Here is a 26,855-nt window from a genome sequence, read left to right as displayed (position 1 = left end):
ACGGTGAAGAGAATCGATCAAAGAAGATAGACCCTTTTGACATGTGAGGGGCTTATAATGAAAGGGGTGTAAGTGATTTGATCGATTTCTCTACATCGACTCTCTCTTTTGGTCATAACTTAGCTGCAAATACATTCCCAGCTGTATTTAACAATGTGGAAGATAGGTCAGAACCTCATCTATCGGATACTACAGCAAACTTAAATTGGAACGTTTTTGCAGTTGAGTTATTAACTAAAGAAAAAGTTGATGAAGAGAAATCGAGCAAATCACTTACACCCCTTGCATTCTAAGCCCCTCATGTTGATCTAAATATATGAAATTTTTGTGTGGGGACTCCTGAAAAGCTCCTCATAGCATTTTTTGTGTAAATTTTCGCGTTTGACATGTTCTCGACATGTTTCCAAGTATAAAAAAGTTTGCAGAACATGTAAATCGCGATAATTTATACATAAAAATATTAGGTGGGGGAGAAAGTTATTCATTATTTTCTCGATAGCTGACTTTAGTGATCAATATCTCGCTTAACATCGATCGTACAACTTCAAGGTGAGCTTTCAGTAAAAGTGAGATTTCACACTAAAAAATAATTTGCTGTTTTTTTTGTTTGTTCTATTCAGTTGTGAGTTAAGGGAGTTAACAATGAAGGTCAACCAAGAGAAAATGCAGTACATTTTACACTTTCACTTTTATAAATGCGAAAATGCAAGCCAGGCCATTAAAATTGTGAATGGTGTTTATGGTGCCGATACAGAAACAGGAAAATACGTGCAATTTAATTTATTTAAAAAAAATATTATTCAAATTTTTTGAAATTTTTTTTTTCAGTGCAATGCAGTGCAATAGATCTCTACTGTCAACAAATGGACCTTTTGAAGCTAGCGATTGACCAGAAACGTCCAGAATTGGCTAACAGAAGAGGTGTTGGGTTCCATCAAAACAACGCAAGGCCACACAATTCCGAGATTTGATTGGGATGTTTCAATGCATCCACCATATAGTCCGGACCTGGTATCAAGCGATTATCACCTTTTTCTTGCATTGCGAAATTTCCAGGATGATAAGAAATTGGGATCAAGAAAAGATTGTAAAAATCTGTTGCTAGTGCTTTTCGTCAATGAGGATCAAGACCTCTATGATAGAGACATTGTGAAGCTACCATTAGAATGGTAACAATTTTTACAACAAAACCGTGGATATTTGACCCAATTCGGGAAATCCGAAGTATATTAAAAATAGTTTGGATTTCACCCAAAAATAATGGATGACCTTTTCCCCAACCTAATATTTACGAGTTGAACATTAATAATGAGTTTTCAAAAAAAAAAACATAAAAAAGTTGTTGATGGAAAATATTTTTTTCCCTGTAAGAGCGCCCATCTTCCGATGTCAGTGTGACTTGTTAGAAATTGTAAGGGCTATTCACATCTATTTTTTCAGAATTTTTTATAAACATTTTTTCGAGAAAAATTAATTTTAATTTTCAAAATACTTTTTTTTCGATGATTTTTTTTTCAACAATTTACTTGATATTTTGTAATGAAAACATAAATAATTTTCTACAATTCATTCATTGACTAAAATCTAAGTCTGATAGATTTTGTGTAAGAAATTGCTCGAAATTTTGAGTTTCTTCAATTTTTGTTTTTGGAAAATTGTTTCTTTTAAAACTATAAGTTCTATAAAATGTTGGTTGAAGTAAGAAATGTAGGGAATTATCTATGTTTTTATTCAAAATTATCCAGCAAATTTTTGAAACAAAAAATTCATTGAAAAAAAATTATTTGAAAATTAAAATTTATGTTTTCTCGAAAACATTTTTTTTTTAAATTCTTATAAAATTTATATGAATAGCCCATACAATTTCCAATAATTCACACTGACATCGAAAGATGGGCACTATTACAGGGAATTTTTTTTCGAACATCAACTTTTTCATGTTTTTCTTTGTACTATTATTGTTAACATTTGTATGTATACATTAACGCGATCTACATGCTCTGCTAACTTTTTTCTATTCAGAAACATGTCAAACGCGATAATTTACACACAAAAATTTAACGAGTAAAACATTATTTTTCTCCGGGATCTCCATAACAAAATACCCTATAATATCAGAAACTATAAAAGATAGAAAATTGACGTCTTCGGCGAAAGTTCATAGTTTACAAAGATCCAAAACTTTGTCGAATACGCTCTATCGCTTTCTTGTCTGTTAACAAAATAAGGATTGGTTGTTAGAAAACAACTAGTTCAAAGAAAACAAGAAAAAATTGTTATTGAAAAAACATTTTCCCTGTAAAAGTGCCCATCTTCTGATGTATGTAAGATGTAAGTACTATTCACATTTTTTTTTGAGAATTCAAAAAAAAAACTTTTTTGAGAAAAATGAATTTCATATTCGAAAAAAAACATTTTTTTCAGTGTAATTTTTCTTTAAAAAAGTTCTCGTATTTTCTATGAAAAGTTAAACAATTTCCTACATTTCATCCTTTGATCAAAATTTTGTAGATATTATAGTTTTTGAGATATAAGTTTTTGTAAAAAAAATATGAAAAAAGTTGTTACCCTTTTCAAAACGGAGTTTGAATCTTTTTCGAAGATTTCAAGTATGCAAAGTTACTTAAATGACCAATTTCTGTACACCTAAAACGAAATCCGCCTGGTGTTTTTTAATGAAAACATAAATAATTTCCTACATTTCATACTTTAATGAACCAACCATTTTCGACCATGTTTCTAAATAGGAAAACAGTTTGCATAATATGTCAATCGCGATCATTTTATCAGTGCATAAATGTTACAAGTTAAACTTTAGAAGTAATTTTTCAAAGAAAATATGAAACAGTTATCGTTAGGAAAACTTTTTCACTGTAACAGTGCCCTTCTTCTTCCGATATATGGGTTACATGTTGGTAATTATATGGACTATTCATATAATTTTTGTTCGAACTTTTTTAACCATGTTTTTGAGAAAAAATAATTTTGTTTCAATGGATTTTTTATTTTTTTTTTTTATTTTGTTTGATATTTTTGATTCAAAACATGAATAATTTTGTGCATTTCACTCTTTAGCCAACATTTTTCAGTTCTCATAGCTTCTGATTTTTTTTTTAATTTTGAGAATTTTCAACAAATATATATTTTTTTCGTATAATCTTGAACAAAAAACTATAACGTAGGTCATATAGTTTTTGAGTTAAGATTGTTAAGAAAATGAAAATTAAGAGCAGATTGTTAAGAAAAAGTTGGTTAAAGAGTGAAATGTAGGAAATTATTGATTTTTTCAATTATTATTATTTTTTCATTCATATCAAACAAATTAAGAAAAATTGAAACTTAATTGAAACAAAATTATTTTGAAAATTAAAATTACTTTTTCAAGGTTTTCATGGTTTTTATGAACAAAAATGTTATGAATAACCCATGTAATTACCAACATGTCATTCGCACATCGGAAGAAGGGCACTGTTACAGTGAAACAGTTTACCTAGCGATAACTGTTTCATGTTTTCTTTGAAAAATTACTATTAATGTTTAACTCGTAACATATTAGTATGTAAATGATCGCAATTTACATATTATGCAAACTTCTCTCTGTTGGGCAACACGGCGAGAACACGTCAAACGCGAGAATTTACACCGAAAATGTTACGACGAGTTTTTCTGGAGTCTCCATACAAAAAAAAAATATCCCAGAAACTATAAAAGATATAAAGTTGACGTCCTCGACAAAAGTTCATATTTTTATATGATCAAAAAGTTTTTCGAATGCATTATATCGCAATCTTGACTTTAAACGGAATTAGGATTAGTTTATTTTTTTTTTTTCAAAGAAGAACAAAGAAAAAGTGGTTAGAAAAACATTTTTTCTTCAAAGTACCCATCTTCCGATGTATGAATAACTTGTTGGTAATTGTTTATATACTTTTTTTTTTTTTGAAAATTTAAAAAAGTACGGTTTTGAGAAAAATGAATTTCAATTTTTAAAATAATTATTTTTTCAGTGTAATTTTTATTAAAAAAATTTTTTTTTGTGTTTTTTGATCCAAATTTAAAAAAAAATCGTTCATCTGATCCTTGACTACAAGTTTGTAGTAATAATAGTTTTTTATTTATAATTTTTTGTAAAAAAATAGTAAAAAAAACTTTGGCCCTTTTCAAAAAGTAGTATAATTCGTTTTTGAATATGTATGCAAAGTTGCTTAAATGACCAATATCTTTACCCCCAACATTGCACTGCTATCTGTGATGGTGCTGTAAATGAATTAGCATGAAATCCGTCTTTTCTGATAAATAGGTTATGGCCTAGAAGTTAAGTCGATTAGATAAAAAATATATAAATAATAGATAAATGATAATAATAAAATGTAGACAAATGAATATGAAGTGAGGTTCTAGACTTGCATTCTATTCAGTGCCCAGAAACTGTGAAGCAAGAGACCGTCTAATATGAACGAGCTCTAAACTGAAATATGCAAATTTGGTCGCAATTTCATCAACAAACACAACCTCACACAATCGATCTGTTTCTGCTGGCTGGAGAGTAAAGGAACACAACGGAAATATACTTACAGAGCACATTGACCACGATTTCCCTGCTGTCCGGTTGGCCGACCCGATTATCGGCGGTGCATCGGTAGTGGCCGCTGGTGTGGCGAGTGGCATGCATCACATCGAACACGTTTCCGGTTTTGTTCGCTTCGCCGTTGGGCAGCACATTGTTCTGTTAGGGGGAGAAGGAAATGTTTTTGGTGTTAAAAATATTGGGTCACAATCGGGAGAAACAATGCGCGCCGCATTGGGAGTGGAGTCGACCCGAACTTATTATTATTAACCGCGTTATCCCAAAGGGTGGCCGCCATCACCATCATCACCAGAAATGAATTTGCATTGTCGCTCATGTAGAGCGCATCGTTTGGCTAAACTTTCTACATGGGCAAACAAATTCGCGTCTGGTTTCCATGCTCGGATGCCGTAATGTGATTCCACTATTCCATTACTAGTGGTAGAAGAGATAATTTCGGGTGGATACCATTAAAGTTTGGACATTATTCCATCACGGACTCGAATCACAAATTTCACCCTGGTCCGAATAGTTTGTGTCCCGTGATGGAACCATTCGAAGTGTCTGAAGTGATTTGGCACATGTGTGGCACTAAGTTTATTATCTGAGTGGTTCCCGTTGTCCAATTTTCACGTCGGTTGATCATCATCGTTCATGTGGCCATCGAGGTTGCCGTTGTCCGTTCGAACCATCCGTCCACCGGTCCGACGGATGCTATTTATTCAAACTGATTAAGATTGAAATGCAAGCGAAGGGGACATTCGAGTGATGCGTTTGGGCGGAATTTGGCTGCCCAGAGTGGAGGTGGCACAATCCAATGATGGTAGCCCAACGCATCGGCCACCGCATTTCGGTTACAGGCTCGTGGTTACATAAACTGGAATTGTGTTGCACAACTTTGGCCGGCCGGATTGCACTTCAGGGGACTATAATTGGTTTTTGCGGGAGATTAAGTTGACGTTCAAAGCTTGGATTTCTGTAGCGCCGTAAAATGAGCCGTTTGAATGCGGATTACATTTCGGGGAACGTTACATTTGGGTGGCCAATCGGATAATAATTGCAATTCGCGATGGATAATCATTAGCGTCTAGTTACTCTCAAAATTCTACTGCGATTTCAAATCTATTTACATTTTAGTGAGTAATTTTCTTTGGATTTCGTTCGTATCATTTGTAGCCTGATACCCTATGAAGTTTCAGCAGAATTATTTATGAACTTCTCTTCCATTCGAAAAGTTTTTAAATCGAGCGAAAATTTACTGGAATGTAGGGAATTTTTGATTGAATCTAAGTTGAAATTTATTGGTATTAAAATTTTCTTATCTTCTAAATAAATTTTGAATGAATGGTTGAGCCCATTTCTCTTATTGTTTAAAAAAAACATTAACTAATCAATTTTCGCTTCATTCGTTATATTTATGTGAGCTTTAGTATTATTGGCATTTGACAAATTCTGAGCAGATTTTTTTGTGATGAAAAGTTTGTTCAGTGTTCAAATTGATTAAAAAAATAATGGATTCAATTTAGTTTCATATGACCTTGACACTCCAAATCTACTCTAAATTGTTATAATAAAATATTCTTCGTTTTGTTTTTCACGTTTCAAAAGAAAAAAATCATATAAAAAAGTCACCGGAACTTATTTACACAGCTTAATCATTCTAAGAACATTGATTTTCATACTTTTAAAAATCAAACAGCAATTTTATTTTTTTTAATTTAAATCGTTTATTTTTACAGGCTCAGTTACAAAGGTTTAAAGGAGCCGAACTCCTTACTGTATTGTTACTAGTATATATACATTTTTCCTTAATTCTAATGTTAATAATATAGGAAACCGATTACTCGCGGTCGACTCGAGTTTAGAAGGGTGACATATTTTCTTCAGGAAAAGGAGGGGATATGAGGATATATTGACAATGATCACACTCACACACTCAATCGCACTCATCACACTCAATTCTTAAACCTATCTTATATCTAATATGTATTTACATTTCATCTTATTCTTAAGAAGGGATCCGATCTCTCACAAAGGAAAAGGAAAAGGAAAAACTAAGGGTATAAGGACAATCACACACGAAGATCGATAGCTTTAAGGAATACATATATTTGGGACATGTAATCAAGGTCTAACCGAGCCAACACGTCTCTCACCGGCACCATGGGCTGCCTTCCTCGGGCCCGAAGGGTGACTACTAAATTCGATCTGGCGACAAGATACAGCTCGCACGACCAAACAACGTGCTCGATGTCGTGGTAACCTTGTCCACAAACACAAAGATTGTTGTCGGCAAGATTAATACGAAAGAGTAGCGCATCTAACTAACAGTGATTGGACATGAGTCGGGAGAAGGTGCGAATAAAGTCCCGACTCAAGTCCAGACTTTTGAACCATGGTTTGAGGCTAACCTTAGGGATAATCGAATGGAGCCACCGGCCCAATTCATCTTCGTTCCATTTGCGTTGCCAGTTAGCTATGGTATTTTTGCGGACTAAAGAATAAAATTCATTGAAGGCGATTTGACGCTGATAAATATCGCCTTCAATTGCACCTACCTTTGCTAATGAGTCAGCCCTTTCATTACCCGGAATAGAGCAATGTGAAGGGACCCAGACAAAGGTAATGACATAACAGCGTCTGGATAAAGCACTCAAATTTTCTCGTATTCTCTCAAGGAAATACGGCGAGTGCTTTTCCGACCTCACTGAACGGATAGCTTCGACAGAGCTAAGACTATCCGTTACAATGTAATAGTGTTCAACAGGTCGTGAGGCGACGCTGTCCAGCGCCCAGTGTATCGCTGCCAATTTAGCAATATACACTGAGCAAGGATTCTGAAGACTGTGGGAGATGCTAAAAAATTCGTTGAACACTCCAAATCCTGTGGACTCATTCATAGAGGACCCATCAGTAAAGTACATATCATCACAATTGATATCCCCATACTTTGCATCGAAGATCGTTGGAACGATCCTCGATCGAAGATAATCTGATGTTCCATGGATATCCTGCTTCATGGACAGATCAAAATGCACAGAGGAATTGATGTAGTCAGGAAAACAAACACGGTTGGGAATATACGAAGAAGGATCAACCTGCATGGAGATGAATTCATGATATGGACTCATGAACCCAGATTGAAAATTTAGCTCGATCAGCTGTTCAAAATTTCCGATCACCAATGGGTTCATAACCTTACACCGGATGAGGAACCGAAGAGATAATAAATTGAAGCGATCTTTTAGTGGGAGTACGCCTGCCAAAACCTCGAGACTCATGGTATGCGTTGAGGGCATACATCCCATCGCAATACGGAGACAAAGATACTGAATTCGCTCGAGTTTAATGAGGTGTGTTTTGGCAGCTGATTGAAAACAGAAACTGCCATACTCCATCACTGAGAGAATAGTTGTTCGATACAACATTATAAGATCTTCGGGATGGGCTCCCCACCAGGTGCCGGTGATTGTACGGAGAAAGTTTATTCTTTGTTGAAATTTTTACTCAGATACCTAATATGGGCCCCCAAGTACATTTGGAGTCGAACCAGACCCCAAGATACTTGAATGACATAGCATGAGTGATCGGTTTACCCAAAAGTTGAAGCTTTGGTTTTGCTGGTTTATGCTTCCTAGAAAAAACCACCATCTCTGTTTTCTCCATGGAGAATTCGATCCCTATCCCAATGGCCCAGGTTGAAAAATTGTTCAAAGTATCTTGTAAGGGTTCTTGCAGGTCGGATTCGTTTGATCCTACGACAGACACCACTCCATCATCTGCAAGTTGTCTTAGGCTGCAATTTTGTGTAAGGCAATTGTCAATGTCGCTTACGTAGAAGTTGTACAAAAGGGGGCTTAAACATGAGCCCTGGGGGAGTCCCATGTAAGAGACCCGACTTACTTCCGAATCTCCGTGAGAAAAGTTCAAATGTTTCTCACAAAGCAAGTTATATAACATATTATTCAATAGAGGCGGCAGACCCCGAGAGTGTAATTTGTCCGACAAAACCTCTATTGAAACAGAATCGAAGGCCCCCTTTATGTCCAAGAATACTGAAGCCATTTGTTTTTTTTCGGCGTAAGCCATTTGAATTTCTGAAGAAAGCAACGCAAAACAATCATTCGTCCCCTTGCCCCTGCGGAACCCATATTGTGTATCTGAGAGTAGGCCATTCGTTTCAACCCATCGATCAAGGCGAAACAAGATCATTTTCTCCAACAATTTCCGTATACAAGACAGCATTGCTATTGGGCGGTACGAATTGAAGTCGGACGCGGGTTTTCCGGGTTTTTGAATAGCTATAACTCGTACTTGTCTCCAATCATCCGGAACAATATTATGTTCCAGGAACCGATTGAATAAATGCAACAAGCGATGTTTCGCCACATCAGGGAAGTTTTTCAACAAGTTGAACTTAATTCTATCCGTTCCCGGAGCCGAATTGTTACAAGAAAGGAGAGCAAGAGAGAATTCTACCATCGAAAACCCGGAATCAAGATCGCACCTATCTTGTGGTATAACTCGAACAATTTTTTGCACGGGAGCGGAATCGGGACAAACCTTCCGTGCAAAATTAAAAATCCATCGATGTGAATATTCTTCGCTTTCATTCGTTGAAGAGCGATTTCTCATGTTTCGAGCCACTTTCCATAATTTTTTCATTGACGTTTCTCGTGACAAACCTTCCACGAAATTTCGCCAATAAGCACGTTTTTTTTCTTTGATCAAGTTTTTAAATTGATTTTCAAGGTCCAAATACGACTGAAAATTTTCAATGGTTCCACGTTTCCGAAAAGCTTTGAATGCGTTCGATTTATCCTGATAAAGCTTGGAACATTGGCTATCCCACCATGGATTGGGAGGCCTTCGGCGAAGAGTGGAACCTGGGATGGGTTTCGTTTGAGCGCGAACCGCGCTGTCATAGATCAAACGAGAAAGGAAGTTATACTCCTCCAATGGAGGTAAACCATCTCTGGAATTGATGGCTAGAGTAATCGCGTCCGCATATTTTTTCCAGTCAATGTGTCTTGTGAGGTCATATGCCATGTTTATAGATTCAGAAGAATTCGTCCCAATGGTGATGGAAATTTTGATTGGCAAGTGATCACTACCGTTGGGGTCCTGGATTACATTCCACTCGCAATCTAACGATAGTGAATTCGAGCAAAGCGAGAGGTCAAGAGCACTTGGGTTAGCAGGAGGTTTAGGTACGCGTGTTGTTTCCCCAGTGTTCAAAACGGTCATATTGAAGCTGTTACAAAGGTCATATATCAACGATGAACGATTGTCGTCGTACTGTTCCCCCCAGGCAGTTCCGTGAGAGTTGAAGTCTCCCAAGATTAATCGTGGCTCAGGAAGGAGTGAGCACATGTCAACAAGTTGCTTGCGGCTAACCGCAGCTCTCGGAGGCCAATACAAGCTGACTATACAGAGGTCTTTGCCTCTGATGTTTGCATGACAAGCAACAGCTTCGATCCCTCCAATAGGTGGAAGGTCAATTCTAAAAAATGAGTGACACTTATTGATCCCCAATAGTACCCCTCCGTATCTGTCATCGCGGTCCAAGCGTATTATATTAAAATCGTGGAAAGAGAGATCATTTTGAGAAGAGAGCCAGGTTTCGGACAGAGCAAAAACATCACAATTGAGTTTATGAATTAGAAATTTGAATGTATCTAATTTAGGGATAAGACTACGACAATTCCACTGTAAAACAGTGATATCTCCGACCTCTCTATTTAAATTAGACATCAAGAGAGATAATCATTGCAAGGAGGGGCCATGTTTGCATCAATTGCTGCAAAATTGTCTTTAGTACTGGAAGCATTGCGGTGACAATGGTTCTGATGGAGTCGGAAACATTAAAACACGTGAAGATTTGATCCACAAGGTCAGACAACTTTATAAATCCCGATTGGGAAGTTGAACTGGACGGAAAAACAGGGACAGTTGGGGTTTTTGATGTACCCTCGAGTGCTGGGTTGTTCGAAGGTGAACTATTACCACGGAGGCCAGGAGGGACCTGATTTTGCTTATCCGCTGCACTCGATTTTTTAGGCAGGCTAACTGGGGGTATCACCGAGGGGACTTGTTCTTGAACTTTGGGAGTGGTCACATTTTTGCGCCGGGGATTCCCTTGAGAAATAAACGGCGTGCCCCCGTTAGCTGTATCCGCTTCCATTTCGTCAACTGGCAACGTAGCGAAGACATTGTGTGTATTGATTGGTTGTTGTTCTTGAGCCAGTGGAGAAGCGCCCTTCAAAATTTCTGCGAAAGTGCGTTTAGAGCGTTCCCTCAAAGAGCGCTTCTGTTTCTCCCAGCGAGTCTTATATGTTTCACAAGCTGAGAGCACGTGTGGGGATCCCCCGCAATATGGACACTTATGCTCAGTCGCACTGCAGGATTTCCCCTCATGTTGTTCTCCGCAAGTGGCACATCGTTCTTTATTGGCACAATAAGCAGTCGTGTGACCAACTGACTTGCACTTTAGACAAGTCATTGGCTTTGGAATAAAAAGTCGCACGGCTAACCTCAATTTATCTACCATCACGTAGTCAGGTAGAGCTGAACCAGCGAAGGTGACTCGAAACGAGTTGGACGGCGTAAATTTAGTGTCATTTCCTTCATGGGAGACTGTTCCGAGCTGGCGGCAACCCAAGATCTTAACAGTCGTCGAGGGCAGTTTTTTAAAACGGCCAGTACCTTCACTCGTAATGTATTCGCACGTCAAGCCCGTTTCGGTTATCACACCCTCAATTTCGACTATGTGAGAGGGAATGTAAACCCTATACTCAATTGTAAAATGCTGATCGACAACAATCTTGTTTGCGTCTTTCCGGTCAGTCACGACAACTCGTAATTTGTTTGGTCTAACCTTCGAAATTTCCGAAACGGAGGTATACCTTGCCAGATCTTTCGCGATCTGCATGACTCTCAACGCTTTTCCATTAGGCTTAGGCCTGAAGAAAACAACCCAGGGACCAATTCCGGGCGCATCTTCTGGATAGACCTTCACACGCGGGGTGGGAATAACAGGGGAGGAAGGCGAGGACGGGGATTGAGAGGGATCAGGGACAGTAGGGTGGGAAGGTGAAGGTTGAGAAGGAGCGAGGAGAACAGAGGGAGAAGACGAGGTTGAAGGTAAAGTGGGATCGTTAAGGGCAGATGGGAGATTTGCTAGTTTTTTGGAGGGAGGCTTGGTAGGGTTAGCTGACTCGTCCCCAGAAGAAGTATCTTCCGTATTTGGTACGCGTTTGAGTGACTTTTTTTTATCACTTAGGAGGGAACTGGAGTCAGAGACCTCCATATCCGAAGGTCCCCCACTCTCTGCCATTTTAAAATTTGCGCTTATATTCTAAGTATTTTTTGTTTTTTAAACAATAATTCACAATAAAATAATTCACAAAAACAAAAAAAAAACTTATAATTAATAAATATTTTCTCTGAGTATATTTAATCTTATTCACCTATGAACGCACTCCAGTGCAGATGAACGGGAGCGCGCTGAAAGCTCGTTGGTGATGAGAATGTGCTTACGACACCACTACACACAGTCGTCGGTAAAAGCTTACCCGCACTGGTACTGTTGGCACGATGATTCGGCGAAAACTCCAATGTCGGCGAAGCAGCGACAAAATAAAAACCAATCCTTGGTTTTCCGATGATGAAAGCCTCTATCCGCTTTCATTCAGGGTACTCCACTCACTATCCTGATAGCGAAATAAACTCTTCAGCGGCAAAAAAACAACAATCACGCGGTAACCGATAACGAAACTTAGACGCGACTTTCCTTCGTCTGGTTACTTCGGGCAATCGGCGAAGAATGACAAACAGCAATTAACGGGAATCATTTTCACGCCCACATAGCTTCAATGCATTCTGATGGGATGGTGACATTCCCATAGCCGAGTTTGCGTGAAATCCCTCAATTGCAAGTTTATAATGATGTAGCTCAGGTATTATTTGATATCAATTTCAAAACTTCGGGATCTGATATCCGACTTCTGATGATCGTTTTGATCCAAGAAAGTTCGAAATCGAGGCGCTCACACAATATGTATAGAGTAGAAAAGGTTTTTGACCCATCGGGGCGGATTCAATGTTCCATTAAATTGATAATATTCATTCCTCTAGATTTTGAAATTGTTTTGATGATTAATTTAAATGATCTCTTGAATCAACTATAATTAGTACGATGTCTTCAGTAATGGCATCTATCTAACAGATGCATAAATATGAAACCGGATTTTTTAAAAATAAAAATACACGTCTATTGTTCTCGAATGGTTCAAAATATTATATTCAAAGTAATTACCATTGGAAGCTGCACAATTTTCTTATTTTTATGCAATTAATGGACGTTCAATATTATGGCGCAATATTTTGGTTTGTGCAATATAATTGTTCGTCGAGGGGCTTCAATAAAATATATTGATCAATAATATTGAACTCTGTGGGTCGCTTTACATGAATACATATTTGATACAGAAAATATAATACAATTATGACATCTCAGATATGACGATTCCTTCCTCGAGTTTAACTCTCGAGTTATGCAGAAATTTGTGTTTCATTGGTATGACAGCCCTCTCTTAGAGAGGAGGGAGGAGTGTTGTACCACAATAAAAACATTTATTGCCTCCTAAAACCTCCAAATACCAAATTTGGTTTCGTTTGTGTCTATTTTGTATGGTAGCCATCCCCGAATCACGATAAAAACATGTCTTGCTCCCTAAACCCAAAACCAAAAACCAAATGCCAAATTTGGCTCGGTTTCGAACCATCGGTTAACTTTGAAAAATCATAACTAAAAACGAAAAAAATAGCATCTCTGCCATCGAGATATGTCATGTCAAAATCCTCAGCTTTCATGAAAAAATATGAATAAATATAGCGCCCTCTAGTCCAAAGCCCTGGACACAATAAAAATCGATCACAATCAATAATTACGAATAAAAAATCTATTTTATATGCTAGTTCAATAGTTTTTAATAAAAGGTTAGCTAATTGATTCAATTTGATATATCGATCATCCAAATCGGTTCAGTGGTTCATAAGTTATATATCAAATTAAAGCCAATGAGCGAGACCTCTCTGGAAAAATATAATATTTGCGAAGAATACGACTATATTGAATCTATGCAAGTAGAATCCAATTTATTCGCTAGTATGGTATTTTTTTTCAAAGAAAACTAGCTAAAGTGCTTTGATTTGGTATGTCAATCATCTGAATCGGTACAGAAGTTCATGAATTTTTGAAAAAGGTCATTTTGGGATAAAGGTGAAAAATGATTTCTGCAACTGAATTACTTACATACAAATTAAACACAAATTCTGGCATAACTCGAAAACTAATCAAGGGGGTTTAGGGGGCAAGAAACATTTCTTAGGTGGTTCAACACTCCTCCCACCTCTCTAAAGGGGAGCTGCCATAGAAATGAAACATAAATTTATGCATAACGCGAGAACTAATCAAGCAAATGGAACGAAATTTGGCATATGGAGGTTTTAGGGAGCAATGAATGTTTTTATGGTGGTTTGGTGAACAACTCGAGAACTAATCAAACAAATGGAATCAAACTTAGCATATACAGGTTTTAGGGATCGATGAACGTTTCTATTGAATAAATGTTTCCTACAGAAAAAATGATAGAATAAAGACAGCCCTAAATCGGACAATTCCTTTCTCGAGTTTTGCTCTAATCAACCCATTCGGTGATCCATTCTTATTTATATAGATAGAAGAAGATATAGGAGTGCGTTTTATAACTTAAAAAAAATCAATTGTAATGTTTGGTTGAAATATGTGAATTATTTTTACGGGACCACCTCTCCATTTCAGAGGAGGGAGGGGTGTCACACCATCATAGAAACATTTCTCATATTCAAAAACCTTCATATGCCAAACCAGATTTTGTTTTCGTAATTATTGATTGTAATTGTTTTTCATAGCTTACATGGTTTCGTATATGAGGTCACCATATTTTTTATATTTTTCTTGAAAGCAGAGATTTTTTTTACATAATCAGAGAGGTGTTTTTTCGTTTTCGAGAAATTTTTCAAAGTTAACATGTTTTCAGTTTTCGTTCAGTATTCCTATGCGACTGGACAACATCTAATCCAATTTTTATGCATATGTGGTACTACATGTGGCTTGAAATTGGTATAATGTTAGCTTTGAAGAAAAAATATAAAAATATATAGCGTCCTTGGTCCCGAGACAATGTAAACTATAAAAAAATACCATCAATAATTACAAGACCAAAATCCAAAATTTCTGCAAGTATAATATTTTTCGAAAAGGGACTAATTGGCTTTAATTTGATATGTCGATCATCAGAATCGGTGAAGTAGTTCAAAAGTTATGATTTAAAGTTCAAAAGTTATGAGTAATTTTTGTAAAAAAATGAGAAAAAAATGATCTTTTGGATCACCCTAAAATGGAAATGGTCACCTATTTTTCTTTATACTAGCTGACTCGGCAAACTTCGTCCCGCCCAAAATTTGTTTTTTGTTATCAATACCTTCAAACATTCACGTTTTCTTACTATGAGCAAGTTCATGGGTCCAGTCGCAGAATTGTTCATTGATTGATCTTCTATTCGACCCCGTTGAATTTACCTTTCACTCTAAAATTCCTAGCATTTCTAACAAAACTCATCATTATAATATCAAATTATTTTCAGACATAATTCTCGTTCAATATTTTTCAACCAATTGCAAATAACATGTTCCTCCGTTACATGGAATAAATGTTTTATACAGAAAATATGATAGAATAAGGAAGCCCTAAATCGGACAATTCCATCCTCGAGTTCAGCTCTTATCAACACATCCGGCAATCCTTTTTTTTTTTTGTATAGATAGTAGAAGATATAGGAGTGCGTTTCATCACATTAAATTCCATTTCCAGTTTCGAACAAAGATCAGTTTCGCTAGCGCAAACATCAAATGGACTAACAGCACTTGTCGCTATGTGTGTTGTAGAGCATAGGGGAATTTAATTTTCCGAATTTTCCCTTTTTCCGAAAATTTTCAATTGTCATGTTTGGTTGGAATATTTCTGGTTGAAATATGTGTAATATTTTTATGGGACCCCTTCTTCATTCCAGAGGAGGGAGGGGTGTCATACCATTATAGAAACATTTCTCATACCCAAAAACCTCTAGTTATGCAGAAGTTTGTGTTTCGTTTGTCAGGCAGCCCCCCTTAGAGAAAGGGGGAGGAGTGTATTCACCATAGAAACGTTTCGTGCCCCGTAAAACCTTCACATGTCAAATTTGGTCCATTTGCTTGATTAGTTTTCGAGTTATACAGAAATTTGTGTTTCATTTGTATGACAGCCCACCCTTAGAGAACAGAAGGAGTGTCTAACCACCATAGTAATACTTATTACATCCTAAAACCTCCACATGCCAAATTTGGTTTCATTTGCTTGATTAATTTTCGAGTAATTTAGAAATTTGTGTGTCATTTGTACGGCAGCCCCCCCCCCCCTTTAAAGAGGGGGGTGGAGAGTCTAACCATCATAGAAATATTTATTGCACCCTAAAACCTCTATATGCCCAATTTGGTATCATTTTCTTGATTAATTCTCGAGTGATGCAGAAATTTGTGTTTCATTTGTATGGCAGCCCTCCTTTAGAGAGGAGGGTGGAGAGTCTAACCACCATAGAAACATTTACTGTATCCTTCTTCTTCTTCTTCAATGGCACTAACGTTCCTAGAGGAACTTCGCCGTCTCAACGTAGTATTACTTGCGTCATTTGTATTAGTACTTAGTTGAGATTTCTATGCCAAATAACACGCCTTGAATGCATTCTGAGTGGCAAGCTCTAGAATACGCGTGATCACAGTGCAAGTCGGAGGAAATTTCTTTGACGAAAAATTCCCCCGACCAGAACGGGAATCGAACCCGAACACCCGGGATGTTAGTTATGACGCTAACCACTCGGCCAAGGGAGCACTACAGTATCCTAAAACCTCCATATGCCTAATTTGGTTTCATTTGCGTGAATAATTCTCGAGTAATGCAGAAATTTATGTTTCATTTGTATGGCAGCCCCCCCTTAAAGAGGTGGGGCGGGGAGACTAACCACCATAGAAACATTTATTGCACCCTAAAACCTCCATATGCCCAATTTGGTTCCATTTGCTTGAATAATTCTCGAGTAATGCAGAAATTTGTGTTTCATTTTTGGTTCCATTTGCTTGAATAATTCTCAAGTAATGAAGAAATTTGTGTTTCATTTGTATGGCAGCCCCCCTTAAAGAGGGGGGGCGGGGAAACTAACCACCATAGAAACATTTATTGCACCCTAAAACCTCCATATGCCCAACTTGGTTCCATTTGCTTGAATAATTCTCGAGTAATGCAGAAATTTGTGTTTCATTTTTGGTTCCATTTGCTTGAATAATTCTCGAGTAATGAAGAAATTTGTGTTTCATTTGTATGGCAGCCCCCCTTAGAGAGGGGGGGAGTAGTCTCAAACTATCACGAAAACCTTCCCCGGCCCCAAAAACCCTTACATACCAATTTTCATGTTGATCGCTTCAGTAGCTTCCGGGTCCATAAGAATCAGACGGACAGACAGACAGGAAGGAAGGTATTGAATTAGAGAGACTTTAAACTCTGAGAGTTCATTCGTCTCTACAGACAGACAGAAATCAATTTTTATATATATAGATGTAGATCATCCGAATTGGTATAGTAGTTCAAAAGATATGAATTTGAAAAAAAAAGTCATTGTACGAGAGTTGCCAACTCTTTTTTGATTATGGCAGATAATTCGGGTATTTGGCAACACGTTCAGCATCCACAATCATCGATGATGACAGACGTAGAGCTAGTATATAGGTGTATTGGTAGCGCATAGAATGTGAAAACAATATTGGCAATTGTCAGTGGAGCAGATAATTATCATAAAATAGGGGCATAGAATTCAAATTCATGTATTCGACCTTTTTGTTCTGTAAATCGTAGTTAGATGTAAGTCCAATAAAATTTGTACAGTTCGATGTTAACCGTGGAGAATAAAAGTTGTATAAATCACTAGTAGTCTCGTGTTCATTTATTACGTGGATTGGCCCTGTATTTTTTCGAAGTGTTGGCCTGCTGGATCGACGAAAGTATTCATCGAAGGAAATCCGACAGGAACCGGAAACCCAGGAAGTCGTGTTTCAGTAGGTTTTTTGGGCAACCTTAAATTGGAAATGATCACCCTAATGATAAAAAATACGGGTCTAATGTTTTGCGATGAAGAACAAAACTAAAACTTTTCACGAAAATCTGAGAACCACTATATCGGTTTGACATGGAATGGCTGTATATGAACATTTCCTTCACACTTCTAGGTGGATTGACATTATATTCGTAACTCAAATAATCATCCAAAACACTGAAAAGTTGTTAAATTTGTCTTGAAATTATCGAGAAATTGATTTCTAAACACAATTCTTAATAGAAAGTAATATTCACTACTTTGACCCATTGTCACCCCCTTTAAGGGGTAAGATTGGGTCAACTTTAATATTATTCAACAATTCCTTGAACACTTACAAATGTTCATCATAAGAGAACATTTCTAGGTAATCAGAAGTGTGTTTTACTCTGATTTACGATAGTTATTCAACAAAAAGTTCGAAAACTACCAGAACACTAAATTATAATACAAATTGAAGGTAAGTACGTTAATCATTTAGTTTTTTTCAATTGTGAAATCATCTTTATGCTAGAAGAATATGATCGAGCGGACGTTAAAAAGAAAATGGCAGGAATGTCACTAGCAGAGATGCCTACGTGATAAAGAAGAAAAGTCAAAGTAAAGTAGGTCAAGGTTTAGAATTGTGATTGTTTTCTTAGAAAAAAAAAAATTACGATATTTTCTTCCACCCCAATACGTGGCATAAAAATTTAAAAAACTCACCCTGCGCGACCAGATGATCTTGGGCGCCGGATTGCCGGATCCGCGGCACTCCATCCGCACCTGGGCGCCCTTGTTGACGTCCAGCTTGTTCGCCGGTGAGATGTAGTCAATTTTCGGCGGCACCAACACCTCCAGCGTGTGCACAATCTCCTTCGGTTCCATCGATCCGATCTGGCAGATGTAGTCACCGGCGTCGCTCACCCGAACGTCCCGGATCTCCAGATTGTACCCGGTGGAGAGGGCTCCGTGCTGGTCCGCCTGGCCTTGCACCGGCATCAGCCGTATTCGGGGGTTGACGGTGACTTTGACCGTCCCCGCCGTCAGCACGGCGATGTCTCGTTTCCACGCGAGCACGTAATGGCTGGAGCTTTCTGTAAGGGTTTTTTTTTTGTTTCGAGAAGGGAGAATGATATAAATAGGATGGGAAGAAGAACTGTGGCCTAATTTATGGCCCAGCAGATTGTGTCGTGTCGTTTCATGTCCGGCGAAGATAACAGCCAAAGCAGCTGATTATATTTAACCATTACAACCGGACTACGGTTTAGTGAGAAAAAAGAAGGAGCTCGCAGTCGGATTTGTTTGAAGTCATTATTTTCAGAAACAGCGGTAGAGAGAGAGAACACGGGACAGGCGATTCGCGGTCCCGAACTCACTGCCCGCTGTCGTGGAACAATAATTTCTCTTACCTGTCTCATTAATTTTGCACGGCAGCACCACGGTCGAGCCGATGGCTATGCTGTATTTCTGTCCCAGCGTCAGGAACCCGGGAGAATATTTGTCTTCTTCCAAGTAATTGCTCTCCGAGTAGCGGGAAGGTGATGGCGTCGTTCCTATTGAGAGGGAGGAGCAAGAAAAAAAACGGGAGGTTATTTCGTGGCATTGGGTTAAATATTGTTTCATCATAAAGAGACGAAACGATGACATGCAATCAATTGATATTCATAAGGTACGCCCTCTCCGGACCCGAGGGCAAGTTGCGACAGTTTGAAAGTGACCCAACAGTTTGTGAGCTCTTTGAGCTGTGACTATATCGACCAGGACCTTTTCACCGGGCGGAGCGCAAATGTTATAACTATCCAAAGAGTCAGGTCCTGCGCTACCCAAGATTCAACTTTCTTCATAGTCATTATCATCCGGACAGTGTGCACACAAGTGTCCTGGCCTGCGGGAAGTCTGTCCGGGTGCTATTGTGTGTATGATAAAGCTTCTCCGGTACGTGCTTCTGTTGCTAAAATCGGACCCACCATGTGGGCCGTGAAAAGTTTCTCCACCGGGTGGCGATGGGAATCAACGAATGATTGGAAGCGACCGGCCGCCCGTTGCAGTTGTATTTTGCTGCAGAAGGGAAAACTTTTCTTTGCTCGATTTTTCCTGAACCATTATTTGTTTTACCAACAAAGGAAAAGCTTATTGGAGTGTGGAATGTGATGTGCAATCGAGCGATCATCAGGACATTATCGCAGCCTGGCTGCATGAATAAGTGTTTTCTCGGAAGAAAATGGGAAGGGCAAAGTACACAAACAAGATCGATTAGGCTGGAACAAAATCTCGGTACGAAAATCAGAATCCGTAATTGAACGAAACGCGAACCACTCGTGGAATTAAAAGGTTCGCTGCCATAATGAATTCATCAAATTACGTAAATCCCCTCCATCAAACTGTCATACTGACGGGTCGATGTAGCGTTACGGAAAAAAACAACCACAATGTGGAGCGACAGGGATACAGAGAATGCCGGGAAAAAGAACGAAATCAATCGTCACCATGGGCACAAAGTTGGATTAATCGCATTAAACACTCGCCACAGTTCGAATTGCACAGGACACAATCCACTTCCATAAGCAGCTTTAGTTTTTGTTCCATTTCTTCTGCCATTCGGATGGCTTTCCTCATCCATTTTGGATGACGGACTTTTCGTGTTCTGAAGCTGTATAAGCGTCGGATAACGAAACGATCCGTGCAGGAAAATACGCATTCGGGCGATTGTTTGAAGCAGTAGTTGAGTGCTAAGGATACATGTCGATGTTTTTGGACCTAAGTATAATGAATCAAATCATGCGACTCATCTATTCAAACACTAGATTTAAACCAGCTCCACCCAGCGGCTGGTAATTAGATCAGGACAATGGTATAATGAAACGTGGAAAAAGACGTATCATCATCAATTCATCCATCCTTCAATAGTGGAGGAACCGAGATGAATGACAAATCTCGTATATAATTTGAGTGCAGTGATGAAATGTTGTTATAAAATAATTTTTATAAGCTGTACTCTGCCATGCTTTGCTGTTAAACAGTAGATGCATGGTTGAGTTTTTTTTTTTTCAATTTTTCAACCAGTATTGCCACATTTTTGTCTGTACCGGAAGGGGCAAACATTTTTTTCATCTGTACTTTTTCTTCCAAAAAATATGTACCATCGAAAATATTCGTTGCAGAAAAAAAAATCTATTTTAGTACCATGGACAAAAAAAGTTCATTTATTTTCTATATTATTTCTATATTGCATTCTTTAACATGATATTTATATTTTCCTACTACAAATACCACATTTGCTGTAAATGTACATCAAAAGCCTCGAATCACTCATGCATTTGATCAGGGTTGCCAACTATAATTTTAAAAAATCAGAAGGAATGAAAATAGAAATCGGGATAAATCAGAATACCTCATAATGGGTTGTCCGAAAAGTTAATGTCGGGGTGTAATGATTTTTGGGAAAATAAAAAAATTAATTTACAATCAAAGCATTATAATTTTATTTTATATCCACAGTTTTGTTTCACAATCTTTCGCCATTTTTCACACCGTTTGAATATCCTATCCTTCCAAAACATGTTTGCTTCTTCGTCGAAAACTGCTGCGAGCCATACATGCGAGAAACAGGTTGCTTAGTAGTAGCTCATAATACAGAATCCATCCTAAATCCCACCAGAAACAGAGTATATCTTTCTTCGGGCGAAGACCAGATATGTAAAACAATTAATAAGCATCGTATAAATCCTCGCATAAGCGGAAATGCTAGTGTTTCGTCAGACCTTCTGATCGTTTTTATTATACCGAAAAACCTACACCATCATTACAGTCAATTGCAGATAAATCAATATTAAAATTTTCACTGAATTCATCGTCCATGCTTTGGAATGAATATTTACCCAAGAAATGAGAAAAGCATATCAGCAGTGGAAGACTTGTTGAATTTTTCCTAATTTTTATGATATTTAGTACGGTTATAGATATATTTACCATAGTGCCACCATTAAAGTTGATTCTACTTTGAATCTGACGAAAAATTACATATATTTTGTTTATATTGACTCTGGATTCAAAAAAATTCTCTTGAGTAATCTTACACTCTGAAAGCTATTCCTACGTTAATAACTCTGGGGATACCTCTACATTCAATTATCCTCAATAAAGTAATGTTGTTCCTCAAACTTAATCTCGTTGAATTTTAATGAGTTCGTCAGATAATCTGGTTTCATGAAATTTTCTAGCACTATTTTGGAAAGTCACGAAACAATTGAGGGTAGAGATTAAAAATGTTAAGTACAGCTTTGCTTCTAGAGAATTTGACTTAATGTAAAATATATACAAGTGTGAACCGCAGAGCTATCATGACAGAAAACTTCGACATGAAAACGAATTTTATTACGAATAATGTTAAAAGTATAAATATCAGGAAACATCAGGACCAATTCAGAAAAAATCGAGATAAATTGAGTATTCGTCAGGATATCAGAGAGCGTGCTAAAAAGTCTGGGAAATCCTGTAAAATCAGGAAGGTTGGCATCTTTGCATTTGATGATGCTTATGTTCAGTCTTTTGATATTTAGATTGCATACTAAGATTAGAATTTTCGATCTGCTGCCACGATGATCAATCAAATCTTTTGTTATTAAAATTACGTTCATCGTGCCGTTACTGAGCCGCTTTCGAAGCTTATTTTTGTTCTAAATATATATTCAGAAAAAAATCCTCGAGGAGTCAGGTATAGTTAGATTGCTAGGAACAAACCATCGAAGCGCCAGAAATGCGAGCGGACCGTGATTTCTTTTGGGCACACGATTTGGTTCACCAATAATGCAAATGTTTGTTTCCTGGAACATTGATATCTTCCGGGGCAACTAGTTCTTCGTAAAATCTGTATCGCAATCTGTACCGTTCAAAATATTTAATGCATAGAAGAATATGTTGTAAAAATAGTACTCAAGCCTCAAATTACTCATTTGTTTGATGAATTTTATACACACTCTTGCTAAACTTATTAGTATTATTATTAAAAGTTTCGAGCAATTCTATGCTGTTTGAATGAATGTTTAGAATTGAATATTCCTCGACAGTTGCCGAGGAGTGGGGCATGGTAACAATATTAACACTCCTATACTCGCGCATTGGTCTGTCAGACCGAGAAATCAATAAATCGTTCATTTCTCAGAAAATATCAACACTACGACTTTGCGATTCTCTCTAGCTTCGTTATTCGTCATTCGTCATCGTTTAGCGTATCGCATGTGTTGGTACAAAAGGGACGTGTGCCACTTTTTTAACACTTTCGGTCTGACACACCGACGCGAGTATAGGAGTAACTTTTTTGGACAAGTGCATTTTTTCATATTATAGAATATTGTTAAATGAAATGTTAGTGGCGTGGAATTTCTATTGAATATAATGCATAAGATCATTACCGGACTATCTTCTTCTTCTTTTTGGCTTTAAGAGGATTTAAAATTATCGGACTGTTATGATCTCTTTTTTAACTGGATTGAACGGATCCATATATTAACTATTCGTCGATATATTCGTCGTTAGATTCATACGTTCAAAAGCAAAATATAAATGTTCGACTTTCGTATAGTTATTCGCTAAATATAATGGTCATACATATCCACACATGTGAAAGAATTTCACTTGTGGAAGAATTGTAAGCAGTAAACTATAAACTAATTGGTGGCTTATGGTAATTTTAAACAGTTACAGTTTCGAGGATGTTTTTTTTATAATGAACAATATCGACAAGAAAACGAGGAAAAGAAAAGGAAGTTCCTAGAAATCCTTTATATCATCTTTTTATGCCCCATCTAAAAAAAGGTATTAATTCTTAGTTTACCAAGAATACAGAGGCAAAGAATGAATGCAAACTTTATATTCCAGAACCTTTATCATCTGACAATTATCTAGAAGGACGTTAAACACTCTTCTCTTCGATAAAAGACTCGAAAAACACGCAACAACTGCATGGAATGTAAAAAATATGTTTGTTTCGAGCATGCAGTTATGCTATGTTCTAATTCCAACTCCAATGACACCACAATCGATTAATACGTTTTTATGTTATTTTATAGCTCTTTATACTTCCATGAATTATATTCAGTTGCTTACTTTTAATTAATAACAGAGAAAAGATTTCTTTAAGGAACAATTACATATTTAGATACGATATTCATTCCATCCTATAAAAACATGAAAAAATTTCCCATACTTCTTTAATGCATGTCAGATTTGGACTGTTTCTGGGATTTAATATTGCAGCTGCCTTGACGGTCTAATCGTCAAAATCCAATCTCTGCCTCATCTGTTCTACCAACTCTCCGTGTTATCAATTCATCACTCCAAAAAATAGGTACCTATCTGTACTTTTGTACAAAAATAAAAAAAACCAGAAAAATCTGTACCTTTCCAGATAAATCTGTACGTATGGCAACACTGGTCGTAACAACAACCCTTGCAGTGGACTGTAAATTGTGTTCAGCTTTGACACAATTTTCTGTATTTTTACAAAAAAAAATATTCAAAAACAAGAACTATAATACTAACTAAATTTTGGTCAAACAATGAAATGAAGAAAGTTGTTAATATATTTCCATAAAAAATACCGAAAACATATATTTTTAAATTTCATTGGAGTTAATTTTTCTCAAAAACATTACATGAATAATCCATACAATTACCAGTAAGTCATTTATACATCGGAAGATGGGCACTTTTACAGGGACAATTGTTTTCTAACAATAACACACTCTTTACAGATACACGGGCCAAAGGTTGTGCAGTCCACTGATCATTCAACAAGAGCCAAAGGTTGTACCGCTCATGACAACTCTACACGAGCTGATGATTGCGCCGGCTATGGTCAGCTGCATCCCAATAGGAAGTATCCCGTGTCGGGCACACGTACAGAGCATTGGAGACAGCAACATCCGAATTACGAAAACACTTGTAATACTAACCTCGAGCCAACCGCGAGTAATCGGTTATATATTACTAACATAGATAATAAGAAAAATTGTCAAAGTATTGGACTCCCGGCCCGTGAGGCTAACGCCATATGAGCCTTGATAAAAATATATATTTTGGAAAAAAAAACAACTTTTTCATGTTTAAAAAAAAATCACAGCTGTTGATGTTGTTCAAAGCCAAGATAGCGATGTAATATATTCGACAAAGTTTTAGATCTTATTACAATATGGACTTTTCCCAAAGACATCAACATGCTATCCTTTATAGTTTCTAGAATATATGGCAATTTTGTATGGAGACTCCTGAAAAAATAATGTTTCACTCGTAACATTTTTGTGTTTACATTCTCGCGTTTGGCCTGTTCTTTACATGGTTCTAGATAGAAAAACGTTTGCAGAACATCGCGATGATATACACACAAAAAAGTTACAAATTAATACCAATTTATCAAAAAAACATGAAAAAGTTGTTTTTCAGAGTAATAACGTGTGTAATATTTTTTAAAAGAATACTAACTCATTAACTTCAAATGTGTCAAATATGTGATATGTAGATCATCTCAATCGGTTCTGTTGTTCAAAAGTTATGATTTTTTGAAAAAAATTATTTTTGGAAAAAGGGGGAGAAAGTTTTTTCGGACCATCCAAAAAAGGAAATGAGCATCCAGATGAAAAAAAAAAAACGAGAAAAAGGATCTAATATGTTGCTATAAGAAACAAAAGTACCAATTTTGGCGAACATCTGAGAACCACTATATTGGTCTGACATGTAAAGGCTGTATACAGTGATAGACATTCGAAATTATAGACATTCGAAATTATAGACATTCGTTTAACCGCATTTGAAAAAAAAACTTGAAACACTTACAAAACAACTAGGAATGTTCTTTTTAACGGGATACTTATTTGCTGTAGTGATAGTACATTTAAGTCATTTTTATTGAAAGGACGTGCGTCATAATCACACACACACACACACAAGGCGACATCGGTGGATATAAACATTCAAACGTCGTTTTTTCTCGAGACATACGTTTAGCCGCAGGGCATAAAAATCGAGTTTTCGCATAATCACCAAGCCTTTATCTGTGTTTTTTTTTTAAAAATACTTGGGAATGTTCAATTTACAAGATGAATATTAGATGTGCAACGTAAGAAGTTGGTCAGATTAGTGATTTACGTAGAATTTAAAGGAATGGCGAAAGGTATTCTATTGATGGAAGAGGGGCGGATAATAATAAAGATATTCAGTGAACAAAAGTTTTCTAATCGCTCGATCGTAACAAAAATTGGTCTATCTGAGAAAGTGGTACGGAATTTCTTTAAATAGTGCCAGAAATATGGGATATAACGACCAACAAATGGGAACACCAAAGTTACTTCGCGTCTTAAAGGTCGAATAAGACACGAAGCAACCAGGAAACGATGTCCTGTCATACATTAAGGCAGAATCGGTTGTTCCAATAACGAAGAGGCTTATTGCGCGCATCTTGAATGAGTCACCAATCATCATGTGGAAGAAACCTCAAGGGAAGCCGAAACTGACCGTCACCCATAAGCAGAACCATCTAATTTTCACCCGGCAATACATGGAATGGAAACTAGAAAGGAGAAATGTTGTATTTTCTGGCGAAAAAAGTTCAATTTGGATGGTCCGGACTGTTATAGTTGCTATTGGTACAATTTGAGTCAACGGCATGTCGTGAGATCGAAGCGAAACTTTGGGGGCGGAAGTTTGACAGTGTGGGGAGCCATTTCCTATCACAGCAAGCTTCTTATTTGTTTCATTTTCACCCGAATGAACTCCGAAAAGTATCTTCAATTACTGGAGGACGTTTTGCCATATTGAGAATAACACTATCGAGGATGTCGTTTTTTAAGCAGGATTATGCATAGATCCACGTTTCCAAGCAATCGAAGGCATGGGTTTCCGAGAAGGACATTCCGCTTCCTGAATGACCTGCTGGCAGTCAATTGCAATCCTATAGAGAACCTATGAAGAATGTTGGCCGAGATGGTCTATGCAAACGCATGACAATTTGATAACATTTCCAGTCTCAAGGCAGTAATTCAGGAATGTTGGGCTATAATCATCTATAATAATATAATAATAATCAATAT

General features: G+C 37.1%; 1 protein-coding gene across 1 annotated transcript in view; it reads right to left on the bottom strand.

The window, feature by feature from the left end:
• LOC129769001 (lachesin-like) overlaps positions 1-26,855 on the bottom strand; it is a 282,345-nt gene that overhangs the window by 20,717 nt on the left and 234,773 nt on the right. The window contains exons 2-4 of the mRNA XM_055770992.1: positions 19,182-19,325; positions 18,496-18,866; positions 4,576-4,726 (exon numbers count right to left, since the gene is read on the bottom strand). Of these exons, the coding sequence (XP_055626967.1) occupies positions 4,576-4,726; positions 18,496-18,866; positions 19,182-19,325 (666 nt within the window). The remainder of the gene's footprint in view (positions 1-4,575; positions 4,727-18,495; positions 18,867-19,181; positions 19,326-26,855) is intronic.

Source organism: Toxorhynchites rutilus, chromosome 2, assembly GCF_029784135.1.
Source record: "Toxorhynchites rutilus septentrionalis strain SRP chromosome 2, ASM2978413v1, whole genome shotgun sequence".
Lineage (NCBI taxonomy): Eukaryota > Metazoa > Arthropoda > Insecta > Diptera > Culicidae > Toxorhynchites > Toxorhynchites rutilus.
Note: the sequence above shows the minus strand (reverse complement) of the source record. Positions and strands in the feature narration are given on the sequence as shown.